This window comes from Typopeltis vanoorti, chromosome 2 (assembly GCF_054136105.1).
Source record: "Typopeltis vanoorti isolate ZY-2024b chromosome 2, IOZ_Tvanoo_1.0, whole genome shotgun sequence".
In the NCBI taxonomy this organism is placed as follows: Eukaryota; Metazoa; Arthropoda; class Arachnida; order Uropygi; family Thelyphonidae; genus Typopeltis; species Typopeltis vanoorti.
In genome coordinates, this window is record NC_143550.1 from 91,268,643 (window position 1) to 91,283,215 (window position 14,573).

At 35.2% G+C, this 14,573-nt stretch overlaps 1 protein-coding gene across 1 annotated transcript in view; it reads right to left on the reverse strand.

Moving 5' to 3' along the window:
* The window catches only part of Itpr (Inositol 1,4,5,-trisphosphate receptor), a 1,112,489-nt gene that overhangs the window by 91,113 nt on the left and 1,006,803 nt on the right, over window positions 1–14,573 (reverse strand). Inside the window, exons 52-53 of the mRNA XM_090401920.1 lie at window positions 11,182–11,346; window positions 10,852–11,047 (exon numbers count right to left, since the gene is read on the reverse strand). Of these exons, the coding sequence (XP_090258046.1) occupies window positions 10,852–11,047; window positions 11,182–11,346 (361 nt within the window). The remainder of the gene's footprint in view (window positions 1–10,851; window positions 11,048–11,181; window positions 11,347–14,573) is intronic.

Below are 14,573 nucleotides of genomic sequence, written 5' to 3' on the forward strand. Positions count from 1 at the left end.
CTTGGAGAAATTGAGGGATCATATATAACTGTTGGGCAGTTGAGAATAATGTTATCTGTGAAAGTCAACATGGACTTTTAAGGGGCACTCTTGCTTTAGTAATATAATTACCTTTTACAATAAAGTGACGAAAGTGGTTGATGAGAGAAAGGCATATTCTGCCATTTTTTTGGATTTTACAAAGGCATTTGACAGGATCACATGGCTAGCTGATATTTGAGTTGCAGCATATAGGTTTAGATATCAGGTTAGTGAACTGGATTCAGGAATTGGCTATCTGATAGGTATTAGAGAGTTGTGTATCGGGGAACAACATCAAGGAGGAAGAAGGTTACATCTGGGGTTTCTCAGGGCTCAGTACTGGAACCCGTATTGTTTAATCTTTATATCAATGATTTATTAATGGATTACAGGAGAATATTCAGTTGTTTGCATATGATGTGAAGCTGGAAAGGGTTATTAGTAATAATGCAGATGTGGTAGCCTTGCAAGATAGATGATTTGAATAAACCGGACAGATGGGAAAATGAATGGGGGATGCAATTTAATGTAGCTAAATGTAAAGTCTTGAAGTTTGGGATACATCATTGGGAGGCTGCATACACTGTTGGAGGAATTGTACTGGGGGGGGAAGTAGGGGAGGCAAGGGATCTGTGGGTGATGAGTGAGAGAAACCTGAAATTCAGAGAACATATTGCAAAGGTGGTGAAGGTAACCCAGAGAATTGCTTTAATAAGAAGGATTTTGATCTACAGAGATAAAATTTCTTATTTTACTGTGTAAAGCCTTGATCAGACCACAATTGGACCGTTTTTCTCAAATTTGGTCCCCAGGATTTGAAGGCAATAAATTAACAATGGAAAGAGTGCAGAGATGGATAACAAAGATGGTATCAGGACTGTATAATGTTAGTTATGAAGACAAACTGAGGGAATATGGACTGCAGAGTGTGATAGATAGAAGATGGAGAGGTGATATGATTCAGACTTTTAAACTGTTGAGAGGTAGTTACAGGGTTGACACACAGCAGTTGTTTCGTTTGGTGGAACAGGGAAAGGAGCGAAGACAAGGGGCCATTCCTGGTAGTTACGAAAGGAAGTTGTCAGTAAGAGGTGAGGAGTGGTTTCTTTGCATTGAGAAGGATTGAACCATGGAATGCATTGCCTGATAGAGTGGCGAGTTCATGAATGGTCAATAATGAGTTCAACGAGTGGTATGATATACTTTGTGCTTTCTAAGATGGGCTTCCTATGATGAGCATTCTGACTCCATGGAGGCCTGATTCACAATAATCGCTAATGGCACTGAACCTGGGCATAAAGCTGTTATCCTCAGAAATGAGACAGCCTGCGTAGTAACATGAATAATAGCAGATCTTGAATAAATCAAGATATGCTATCCATTTATTACAGCCAAGAAGGAATTAGAGATAATCTGTTGCTTAGTGCTAAGTGATTTCCACGTAGTCAATGAGATATACTAATTCAGGAATGCACCATTTTTTAGCTGCAATGTAACTCGTGGCTTTAGTATTTTGAAAATTGCAATAAGGAGAAATTGAAATAAATGGGCACTTAAATATCTATCTCACACAAGCAACTAAATGGAAGATTTTTCTTATTTTTAAAAATTTTGGAATGCTAGGGATCATAATATTGGAACCAGAGCCGGCGCTAGGGTCTTTGCCGCCCGCATGCAATGTCTATCTAAGTGCCCCTGTAACGATCCAGGCATGTGTGTGATTCTTTTACGATAATAAAAATTTACATTATTTGAAATTTCTTAAATAAATTTTGACAGAACAGCCACACGTTGGTTTGCTAAATGTAACGAACCGGGGGGGTGGGGGGTGTTGACTAGGTGGGATAATCATTAAAAACCCGAATATTCAAAAAATTCTCAAAAGTTGAAGCAAATTTTGATAAAGCCACTTCACTTTAATCGTTGAATATAATGATACAGAGATTATAGCCTTCTCACCAACCCAAATCGCTAACAAAATTAAAATGACTTTTAATTAAAGTTAAAATTTATTTGAACTAAAGTTTAAAAAATTCTTGCATTTTACTTAATTCTTAGTAAGTTGTAAAAATTTTTTAATAATTTTTATAAGTGGAACTATCTTTTAGGAAAATAAAATAAACTCAAGATAGACGAGAAAATAAGAAAAGAATTCAGAAATAATAATTAGAACATTTTATAATATTAATATAAGTATTCAAAAAATAAAATCTTTACAGAATAACAGAAAATAAATTAAATTACATACTTGAAATTTTGTTATTAAAATTTTAGGGTTCTTGATTTTGTATTTGCCAAATTAGAAATAACGATCTCAACGTCTAATTCCGCACAGACATCATTTTCAATAGCTATTAACGCCAAACTAACAAACCTTTTTTGTGACATACTTGTTCTTAAGTAGGTTTTAATCAATTTCAACTTGGAAAAGGAACGTTCACCGCTCGCTACACTAACAGGTAAGGTTAATAGTATTCTTAAAGCAACTGAAAAGTTAGGGAAAGATAAATATTGGACACAATAAAATTAAGAATATCGAAAGGGTTTTGAATATTTAAATTACCCTTTCGAAAAATATCCCGGAAAGCACATAACTTGTCATATAGTTCTATTGCATTTACATCTCTATTGTCGCCGTCCATCAAGAATCTCTAAATTGTCACAATTTTTTTGTAAATCTTCGTTATTAATATGTAGTAATCTATACAAGAAATTGAAATTATCATAATATGTTTTTAGTTGTTCAAAACGTTCTATTAACAAACACATTGCAACGTCTAGAAGTGTAAATTTAAATTTATCTTTATTTTATAATTTCTAAATTCTATAAATTAATTTATAAATAAATTAATTTATTTATCACTCTAAATTTATCTTCTGGCGATTTGTCATGATGCTCGTAGCCAAACTGTCGTGCCTTCTTTCGTCGGCAAACTTCCATACCAGTTTTAAATTCTTGTTCTCCATCCATCTCTTCACTCAGTTATTATGCCGTTTTCAGAACTTCTTTAAAATTTCTATCTGATCGATACTCTTGTAAGAATATTTTTAAGTTTTTGATAGATTCTAAAGCAAGTGTAATGTTCAAATTTTTGTCTTGAAGCATTTTACTCACAGGCTTTATTCTGTTAAGTAAATCATGCCAAATTATGAGAGAACAAATAAATTTGTAGTCCTTCATTTTAGCACATAATGTTTGTGCTTCATGCTGAGTTTCTTTATTAAAATTTTCATTATTTAAAATTTCAAAAAGTGCATCGTAAATTTCTCCTAACTGATATCATAGAGGGCAGATTGCATTAATTTTACTTTCCATCGCGTTTCTGATGGCTGTTTCAAGGTTAATTTGTTTACAAACTTTAAAAGGATTGCCCAACGTTTGTAAGAGAATGAAAAGAAATTATATATTTCTGGAATAATTGCAAAGAAACTAATTGTATCTGCATTCACTTTGGCTGCATTGTTAATGATTAAATTTAGGGCATGAGCAGCACATGGCATGTAAAAAGCTCGAGGATTTTTGTTCAAAAGCAAATTTTGGAGCCCATATTTTTTCCCTTTCATATTTGCCCCATTGTCATATCCTTGATCTCGCATGTCTTCAATGGGAATGTTCCATTTTTCCAGTTGTTCCCTTATTGTTGCACATAAACCACTTTCTGTGGAATCTGATATATCTGCAAAACCTAAAAAATTTTCCATGATCTTGACAATTCCATTGTCACAGGACACAAAGCAAATAATAACGGTCATTCGTTCTGTTTTACTTGCATCAGGTGTGCAGTCTAAAATTATGGAATAATATTTAGATTTTCGAATTGATAATAAAATTGTATCCTTGATTATGTTACTCAAAGTTTCCAATATTTCATTTTGACTGTCTTTACTCAAATAGTGTACTCTATTGTTTCCTTGTAGGGCCCTTTCAACATGATTTTCCATAACGGGATCAAACTTCGCAAACAGTTCGACTAATTTTAAAAAATTGCTGTTATTCCTTTCATTTATCAGATGATCTGCGAAAAGCTAAGTTTTAGCTACCAAGGAATTTTATAATTTCAATCAAGCCTTCTAAAACACTTATCCAATGTTTCTTTTCCATTTCATACATGCTTTGAGTCTGGCAATCAATAGTAGTTTTGTTTTTTAAATTTTTATCAAGTTCCTTCCATTTTAAGAAATTTTTCATGAGCTAAACTAGTCTCATGTCTATACAAAGTTGTACTTACATTTCTCCAATCGTTATAACCTTCTACAAGACTACTTGATTCAGAAGGTGCGAAAAGTTTGCAACAAAAGCAAAAAACAGAATTTAAAGTTTCGGAATAAATGAGCCACGATCTTGGCATGAGCTCCCCGTTTCCCATTTTTCTATTATAATACTTGTCGCCAAATTTACGACCATATGTATCTCTGGGATATATTATATTTTTCTTTTGAACAGGCCCCATTTCAATTAAAACAACTCATAATTTTTCATCAATATTTTCCCATTCACCTGGATCTTCTAAATTTACAGAGACTAACAATGTGTTAGTTTCGTGGTCAACTACAACTAAATCTTCTCCTAACTGTTTTTCACTTAAATCCTGCATCTTGTTATCTTGTTCAACAGTTGTAATAGTACTTTCATTCAAACTGGATGATGTGCATGGTTCGTCAACTCCGATTTCTGATGTATCGAGTTGGTTACAATCTGCATCAGAATATTTTAATATTTTAACAAATTTATTAAGAGCCCCAGTTTGTTTCTTAACATATGCTTCTTTTGCAGCATGATGCTTACGATTTTGTGCACCGGATAACTTTTTTTAAATTTCTGATTCCATTTCTATTTTATACCCACAAGAAATTATTATGCAACACAGAGACGAAACAACAGTCTGCACGGCGCTACTGTCAGTAGCCTATTGAAATGCATAGTTATAAATCTACTGTTGCTATCCTGTCATTACTGTGACATTGCAAAATTTTATTATTATTTTAACTTTGTATACTTGTAATTTCTATTAATTACTTGTGATGTCTTTTTTCTTTACTTTATACTTTATTCTCCGTTATTCTAATGTAGCTGCACACACTTTCTCTCTCTCTCTCTCTCTCTCAGAATCTCTCTCGTTTATATTATTACGTGCTTTGTTTACAAGAAAGTCAAATAACATTTATTTACATTACTATGAAATGTACATGATTAGTAAAAAAAAGTCTTTCACTAAAAGTTCTATGGCAATTCTTTCATCTCAGATCTTCATCTTGAATTTTGGCTTTGGCTATATCAATTGAGGATTTAGCGGGACTCGTACAGTTCCGGAAAAATGTTATTCTCCCATGGCGAAAAGAAAAACTTACGAGCGAAGGTACTTCGGGAAATTTGCCTCGCTTTTCTCCTCTACTTGGGCTCGCCGAAAATGCCTAGATGACTGCCATCTCAAGTAGCTTGAATTGCCGCCTCTAAGAAACTGAAAATGCCGCCTCCAAGAAAAATGAAACTGTTGTCCACTGTCAATCAGGATCCCTCTGGACTGGAAACTTTTCTCTTCTACGGTGTTTGGGACTTCTCCTTACTGCAATTTGAAAGCCCTGTCTGTGGCCTAGAAGTCGTTTCTCTCTAGCGATGTCTCGAACTGAGAAGCTCCTTTCTGGAAGCGGAAAACTCTCTCAACCAACGTCTGGATCTGGGATGCTCTCTAATGATGTCTGGAACCGAGCAGCTCTCTCTCTTTCTCTGTTTGGCAATGTCTGGGACTGGGCAGCTATAGCAATGTCTGGAACTGAGCTGCCTCCTCTTTGACAGCGTCTGGAACCGGGCAGCCCCTCCTGTCTCTCTGTGGACGTCTCTGGAACTGGGCCCCCTCTACTTCTGCAGCAATCTCTGGATCCGTGCAGTCCCTTTTTATTATACCTCCTCTGAGACCTTGCATGAAGTTTGGCAACCCCCAAAGAATGATTCTTTCATCTTAAGTTTCAAGTTCGGCATGCCTTTTGTACTCCTCAGCTTTCTTTTAATTGTAAGTTGCCGGCCATCGGAAAGTTGTATGAACCTTTCTGACTGACTTAGCAGATGTTTACACTTAGAGCCTGCAAGCCTTTCTCATACAAACAAATTTTAATAACAATCTTTCTAATGCCTTCATGTAGATCTATTACATGCAGCTTCGGTGATATAAGCATTGCCTTTGTTTTTAACACTTTAACATGTTCTTATTAAAGCAGTATATACAGTTAACTTCCAGAGTGTTATTTACAATAACATCTAAAACAAACTATACAGAGACAAACAAAGTTTATTTTTACAATATTCACATGGGACTTAACCTAAGTAAACAATTGAATGCAATGTGCTTTGGAATATTTAACCTATGATTGAGTTTTTACAGTACCATATGACTGGTTACGTAGCACATGCATCAAAGAGTACAGGTGCACCCGTACTCTGTTGAGAATTTTGAGAATATTTGTTAAGTTGGATAAGAGCACATGAAGCCAGTTTAGTTATCCAGCTAATAATTGTCCTTAGTATTAATGAATAAGTGTGATTTTTCAAGTGTAAATTGTAAGCCTTAACTGAAGTTCTTTGTCATGCATGCTAAGGTAAATATTGAGAATCTAAGTATATTAGTGCTCAGTCATTAGCAATTGCAGATTACTTATTAAGAGTGAATTCATACAATGTTTCAATTGAATTAAATGTTTTGTTTCTTTTGTTTAACTGATGACTTGCCTGATTTTCTTCTCTGTTGCACTTGCTCATAAATTACGGACCACAGCGGGAGATTAGTTTATAGAGAGGCTACGACTGCAAACGTAACTCTTAGTAACATGAGAAAGTATGCTAAACTGTGTTCTGGTTCCTCGATTCTACACTATCTGTTAATCTAGGATTCGGGGTGGCGCAGTGAAAAATAAATTTTCCCTGAATCCGAAAAAGGAATTAGAACCAGTGTGAGACAAGGGAATAAGTATCTGCCATTAGTAATTCCTTTGTCCCACAAACCACTAGCATTGTTCTTGTAAGTATATAAATCGGCCAAGAGAGATATTGAAGTTAAGAGATTTAAGATTAAGGATAAAGTTTTAGTATAATTAAGAAATGATCAAGAGGTAGAATATAGACTAAATATAGAGTAAAATAATAAGGATAAATAACAAATAAATATAAGAGAAGAAAGATTTTACAATGGCGCAACCGACAGGATTTGATTTATAGACCTGAGTATATAGAAATAAATAAATCAAAGTGAGCAAGTTATAGAGTGAATCAGGCAGGCCTAATATTAAGAAATTTTAAAGTGTAGAATTGGGAAAAATTGTAACTGGTAGATCAATATATGGTACTTTCATCAAGCACTAGTATGGACGATATGGAATTCTTTAGGATGGTGAATCCTCAACAGGTATTCCCGCAGTTCTCTGGAGAGGAAACTGACAATGTTTTAGCCTTCTTTTCCTATATAGAGAAACTAAGAAAATTAGCAAATTGGTCTGATTTTCAGTCGCTAATTTTACTTAGGAGTAAGTTAGTGGGAAAGGCGAACTTCCTATATTCCTCCCCGATTCTAAAGGAAACTCTAGACTATAATAAGTTTAAAGAAACATTAATCTCTTAATTCTCAAAACCAAGGAGCATTGGACCCAACCTCTGGAAATTACAAGGAAGTGCTCAAAAGGATAGGGAAAGCGTAACAGACTATTATAACCGTCTGCTAACCCTAGCCAACAGTCTCAGTATATTTCCAGTGAAGACAGATCTCACCTAGACTGGCAGTTTTCCTCCAATTTAAGCAAAGATTAAAACCTGAACTAAGAGAAACCGCATATAAGAAAAGGCTGACAAACCTAGAGGATTGCTACAATGCTGAGAGAGAGAAAGAACAGATGCTTGGCGATATTTGTCCCGCATCCAAATTAGGCCAAATTAATGTAATTAAGGAAAATAGTGATAAGACAGAAAAAGAGCATAAAAGGGGAAAAGGAGCATCCAGAAATCAAGGGAATAATGATGGACAGAAGTCCATTAATTTTAATCTAGGGTCTGATTGTAATGAGAACCTTATGACAGAGAAGAATCAGATTAGTAGGGAAGAAGTGAATTCCATGATAAAGGGTGAGGTGGAACGATTACAACAGCCTGTGATGGATCGACTCTATGCTGTATTACAACAGAAGAATCAGATTAGTAGGGAAGAAGTGAATTCCATGATAAAGGGTGAGGTGGAATGATTACAACAGCCTGTGATGGATCGACTCTATGCTGTATTACAACAGTTGACGACCATCTCAGTCAAATCCACAGAACCTCATGCCTTGCATGAAGAAAAGATCAAAGAAACAATAAGACTAGAAGTTGAACGACAGAACCAGCCTATGCTAAGCCGAATTGATAACATGATGATGAAATTAGAAGCAATGACTGAACAAAATTCTAAAATCTATAAATCTCAGTCACAGGGTAGTTATGCTCAAGGAGATCATAGGGAACCCCCTAAATGCTTCAAATGTGATGAAATCTGGCATATGGCAAGAAATTGTTTTTTAAATAAGAGGCCTCCGTGGAACAACAGCAGAGAGGTAAACTTCGGACAAACATCCCGTAGTAACAACAGGAGAAATAAAGGCCATACAAGAATGAATGAGTCAAGGATGATAATCCAAGGAAATATACACAGATCTCCATGTAATATCTTAATAGATACTGGTTGCAATGTCTCTATCATAACTAATGATTACTTCCAGAGTATTAAGTCAAAAATCTGGAGGGGCATTACTGAGTTGAGAAGACCTGCCAGACTGTCAACCATATCAAAATCAATCCGTTACGCTTATAAGAAAGTTCGAGCAAGAATATATCTGCCTGAGTTTGGGTTATGGGTATGGCAAGATCTATTGGTTCTTCCCTCATCACCTAGCTCAAGTTCGCAGATAATTTTGGGAACTAACTTTCTAGAGAGGTATAAGTTTTCTTGTAATTTCGCTCGGAATGAAATGTTTCTCATGGGAAGGAAATGGTGTAGTAAAGAGAATCTTAAAGCCAAAAGTAGGGATAGGAATGAGAATTCATATGAAGAAAGAATGCAGAGTGAAGGTAATGTCATGAAGACAGATGTAGGATGTGAAATTGTAGAAAATAATCAGATTGAATCTCAAAATGCTTCAATCTCAGAAATAAATTGTCAACCTGAAACGTATCAAAATTTGAGTGATGAAATAGCAAAGGATCAAATTAATTCAGAAGGAAGTTTGAAGGACAATTGTCCAAGGACAGTAGAGATTAATTGTATTAAATTACTTAATGTCAGAACTGAACAAATAAGTAGGAATAAATGGAGGAAACGCTCAAGAGAGCAAGTTCAAAACATCACTGCAAATAAGGCACAGAACATGACAATAAAAATTGCAACACCTAAAGGAAGTGGATCCCCCCCCCAGAGAATTCATGGGAATGACCTGCGACAACAAAAAAGAAAAAATTTCTTACTAAAATTTTTTTTGATGAGAGAGAAAGCTTTTGTTAAGTTCTGAATTAAACAAAAATTAAATTCATTTATGTTTCCTTCAGACTTAACATGGACTTGCAATTTTGAATCAATTATTGATGTACCAGAATATACTAGACTCTTGTAAATTTCACTAAAATATTACTAAGCTGAGAATACTTCATTTAATATGTGATATTATGAAGTATTGAGAATTGCTAAACTGCTTAAGTGTAAGTACTTATAAACTGCTGGGAGAAAGCAATAATCCGATTAAACAGAAATGGCCGGAATCGAAACACATGCATCAAAGAGTATAGGTGCACCCTTTAGTAAGCAAATAAGTCCCCCCCCACTCATACGCGCAGAAGAGTAGGCTAAGATTTCCGTGTGTGGCGCGCAGTACTAGGATTCGAGGTGACGCTGAGAAAAATGGGAGGAGTAATCGATGACGTGAAGTGAACATGTGGCGCGCAATTCAAAAAGTCGTGCAGCACTGAGGAAGCTCTCTTGTGCTCTTTTCTTCAGGTTGAGTTTTACTCTTACTGGTGTGTGGAGTTACGCTCCGGAGTTTTTGGGCGGTCTTGCTGATGTGTATGGAGCCTCCTCATGGCGCACCCTCGTTCCCCACGGATTCGAGACAATGACGGAGGAACTTTACCATAGATTTCCCAACAATTTACCAGCCCAGCAGAAGGTATTCACCGATGCTTACAGAGATGTTGTTATGATGTTGAACAAGTTCACCATGGAACAACGTCTACCTATTTTAGGTGGCAGAAGTAAGTGCCGATTAAACCTTTGAAGAATGCTTCAGAGAAAGCAGAAGAAACGTGGTGTCGAAAGTAATTGTCCAGATGAGATATGTAAAGTGGCCATATAATTCCCCAGCAATTGGTAATGTACAATCCATGTGTTATTATGTGTATATGTGTATTAGAAGAATATATGTAAACTTTAGAAAGGACACTAGAGAATGTTTCTTTGAATGATAAAGCAAAATCATGGTATTTTAAACTGAACTCTACATATATCATATCAGGATTTTTATTGTTACACTAACCTGAAACATATTTCAATTTGCTTGTTATTACATATATGTAACTTAATTGGCACAAAAGATAATGATGATAGTTGGTAAAAATTTTTGCTTGTAATAAAAGTTTAAGGTTAATTTATATCTTTACTATGTATGCTGCATGTAATTCATATATTAACATATCACAATATTTTCTAGTCATTTTTCAAGAAGTGGACTGATGTGATTATATGGCTGTGCTCACATAATAATAAAGTTTCACGAACATTGATTGGGATAGTATCTAAACTTAATAATTTGATATAAAAGTAAACTTACTGGACAATATAGATGTTGATTCTCTAATATCAACTTCCATGAGAAAATCATCCCTGAAGAATAAATAACCAATAATAGAGAATAGGTATACCAAAATGAGAGCCAGAACTGCAGTCAAAATGATTGAGCGACCATTTCTAGTTACTGACTTTATTACGTTCTTCAGAGTTTCTTCTTGATAAACAACATCTAAAAGCTAATAAATAAGAATGAATGTTACCTAAAAGTTCAGCTTATTTAGATAAAAGTTATTAATATTAATAATTAACTGTCATAATAATGAAAATTAAAATTGACATCGAAAATTTATTCTTATATATTAATACTTACAAGGACACTATAGAAGAATGGATGCATACAAAGTCCCAATATACAAAATATTAGGTACACCATGTGATAGAGGAGCTCAAAATCTGTGAGTATTTGGTGAAAACTTTTTGTGAAGGTTCCATGATTTCCCATAATGCTAACTAAATGAATAGATGTTGTTGCAACCTATGAATTTAATTTAAAAAAAAAAAAGAAGAAGAATAAAATATTTAAAGTACAAACATATTTACAAATTTATAGATATATTTTCTATTCTTCACAATAAATAATAACAAATATTTGAACCCTATGAAAATTATAAGTTATGACATCTTTGGATAACAGTTTTAGAAGTCTGTAGGCATAGGTTCTTCAGCAAGATACATGAAATCTATAATCCTAATCACAGTGCATGTAATACCTTGGTCTTGTCTGCGAGGCATCTGAGAATTGATGCCTCGCAGACAAGGACCTCACATGCCTAAACTTGGACCTCACATGCTTCCTTATGACACCTAACCAGCTTCCAGGCATGATCCTGTTATACCTCTGCAATCCATAAGCTACAAAATCTCACTTGTGAAACATTTAAGATCCATTATTAATCTGTATGATGTTTCTATCATATCTCTTCCCCTTAAACTTTGAAGAACACATTTCCTCAATCTGTTCTCATATGCATAATTCTACAGGGCAGTTATCATCTTGGTCACTTGCTGCTTAATCTTTAAATGTTTCTGCATCTCCACAGAACTCAGGTGACCATATCTGCATATCCAAATGTGGTCTTATCTAAGTCTCATAAAGTGGAAAAATTATTTCCATGACCTTACAAGTTATTGCATTCTTTAACATTGCATCACTCATAACAGTTGTTATTTGATGCAATGGCTTAATTACCTTAGTAATGTGATTTCTAAATTTTAATTCACAGTCCACAATAATCCCCAAGTGTCTAGCTTCATTGACTGCTTCCAACAAATTCCCATTAATATAATACCCTGCCTGTAATATCTTCTATCCAAAATGTATACGTTTAAACTTGCAATATTGAAATGATATTCACTGTCATTTGTTTATTTCAGTCTGCAGGGATTCTGTATATAAGCTACATTCCTTATCACACTTTCCCAACTTAGCATCATCAGCAAATAATTAAATACTGCTAAGTCTGTGAGGATGAGGAGAGTAACCAGTGGTGTAACAATAAGGACCCAGGTACAAAACCCTGTGTTACATTACTAGTTACACTCCATCTCCTCACAGACTCAGCAGCACAATACATCAATTTCTGACACCTGTCAGTCAGCAACGTTCTAATCCATGTCACAAGTTTATTTTGAAAATCCACCGCTCTGAGTCTGAATAACAATCTCCAATCTGGAATCTTGTCCAATGCCTTGGCAAAATCCAGAAGTATCATGATATATCCATTCCCCTTATCCAACCCTGTGGTTACCCAATTATAGAACATGAGGAGATTGCTAAAGCAGGACCTATCTTTAACTAAACCATGCTGTCTCCATACAGAATCCTAATGTTTCCCAATGTTAAGTTAAAGGGAGATGGTAAATCCCGTTTTATTTTATAGCCGGGTACGAAACTCGGATCGAAATCCATAGAGTTTTATGCCGAAAAATCTATCGGTGAGCCCATAGTTTTTTCGGCATGAAACTATGGATTTCGATCCGAGTTTCGCACCCGGCTATAAAATAAAATGGGATTTACTATCTCCCTTTAACTTATGTCACTGGTAAAATAGCCTTTTGGCTTGTTATCGTTTACCAATGCTGTTTACCCATGTTTAGATGCAATCCCTAACCAGCCTTTCCAATACCTCAATGGCCACACTGAAATACTAATTGGTCTATAATTCACTACACTATCATTCCTGTCTTAGATCTCCTAGTATAATGGAATTATCCTGCTTCTCTTTCACTCATTAGGAATCTTACATATACTTAGATTTAAGTAGAACAATCTGGTCGGGGGGAGGAGGATTGCCAACTCTTTATCACATTCCAACACCAGTATCTCATCCAGTTCTGCAACTGCTGTATATGAGTCAAGTTCATGTTCATGTAGCTTTAATATTTCTAACTCATCTACCTCATTATGTGCATAAAGTTCTCTTCTAGCATTCAGAGAGAGAGCTAACAGATTTTGCTTGAAAATACAAGTATATACCATACTAAATTGATCACTTAGCAACTCAGCTATTTTGTACCTGACACTTTATTTTCATTCATCATCACTAATGAGTTCGTTTAAATTTTTTTGTTGATTAGACATGATACTACACACTGAAGAAATTTAATGGTATTCACAACACAGAAAAAAAAGAGCATTTAAAAATATTTGAACATGTTTACGGCATTACTTTGCATAACAGTAATTGAGCCATTGTCAAGGGAAAAGATAACAAGGCAAAGTAATTAAAATAAAAACAAGGAACATCATGCAAGCCTTCAAATATTTTGACTATCCTGTTTGGACACATGTACCATCAGATATGGTCAGTACTGTCGACAGGGTGTAGCAGAGAGGCAGCCTGCCTCGAGTTGCGGCTTAATAAGGGTACTCGTTCAGCAATATTGTGGTAGGCGCTGTCACTATGCTAACAGGAATTGCTAGCATAGCAAGTGGAAAGAAGTTTTTCCAAGCTTAAACTGATTAAAAATTATTTGTGAACAGCAATGGTCCAAGAAAGATTGGTTGGTCTAGCAACTCTATCGATAGAGGTGGACATAGCTTATAATTTAAATTTAGAAGAGCTTATAAACAATTTTATTGTGTGATATCCCCCACAGAGTAAACATTTAATTAATATTATTATGTAATCATTTTGCATCAATGTTTCTCTTGTAATAAAAACAAAATAGCAATTGGAGATTTTCTTATATTTTTGTCTTATAATCCATCAAAGGCGATATTTAAGTGTTTGCCTCAGGGCATGATCTAATCTGGAGACGATGTTGGATATGGTAAATCTTGAAATACATGTCTTTATAGTCAGTAATAAGCTACCTAGTCTTAATCCTAATCCACCTTCAAGCTGGCAATGGATGGTGGGGGTGTTGTTTATTGCAGGCTACTCTCTCAAGCTGTGATCACCATTTGAATTCCAACAGATTCAGATGAGGACTTCCATATGGCCAATCAGATGCTAATATGTGGTTGCCTCCAACCACTGTTTTGTCGTCTTTGACTTGTGTGCAATGGCCGAGTCCTGTTGGAAGGTTTACTGATTATCATGAAACAAGGTGTTGTTCTGGGGGTCCAGCACAGTCTTGATATACTTTGACAGAGGTTTTGACACTTTGTTCACAGATGTGCAACTTGGATGCTCCCGACACGTCACCCACACCAAACCATCACTGATGTGGTGTGATGGTCTTTCTGAATCCTAGGTG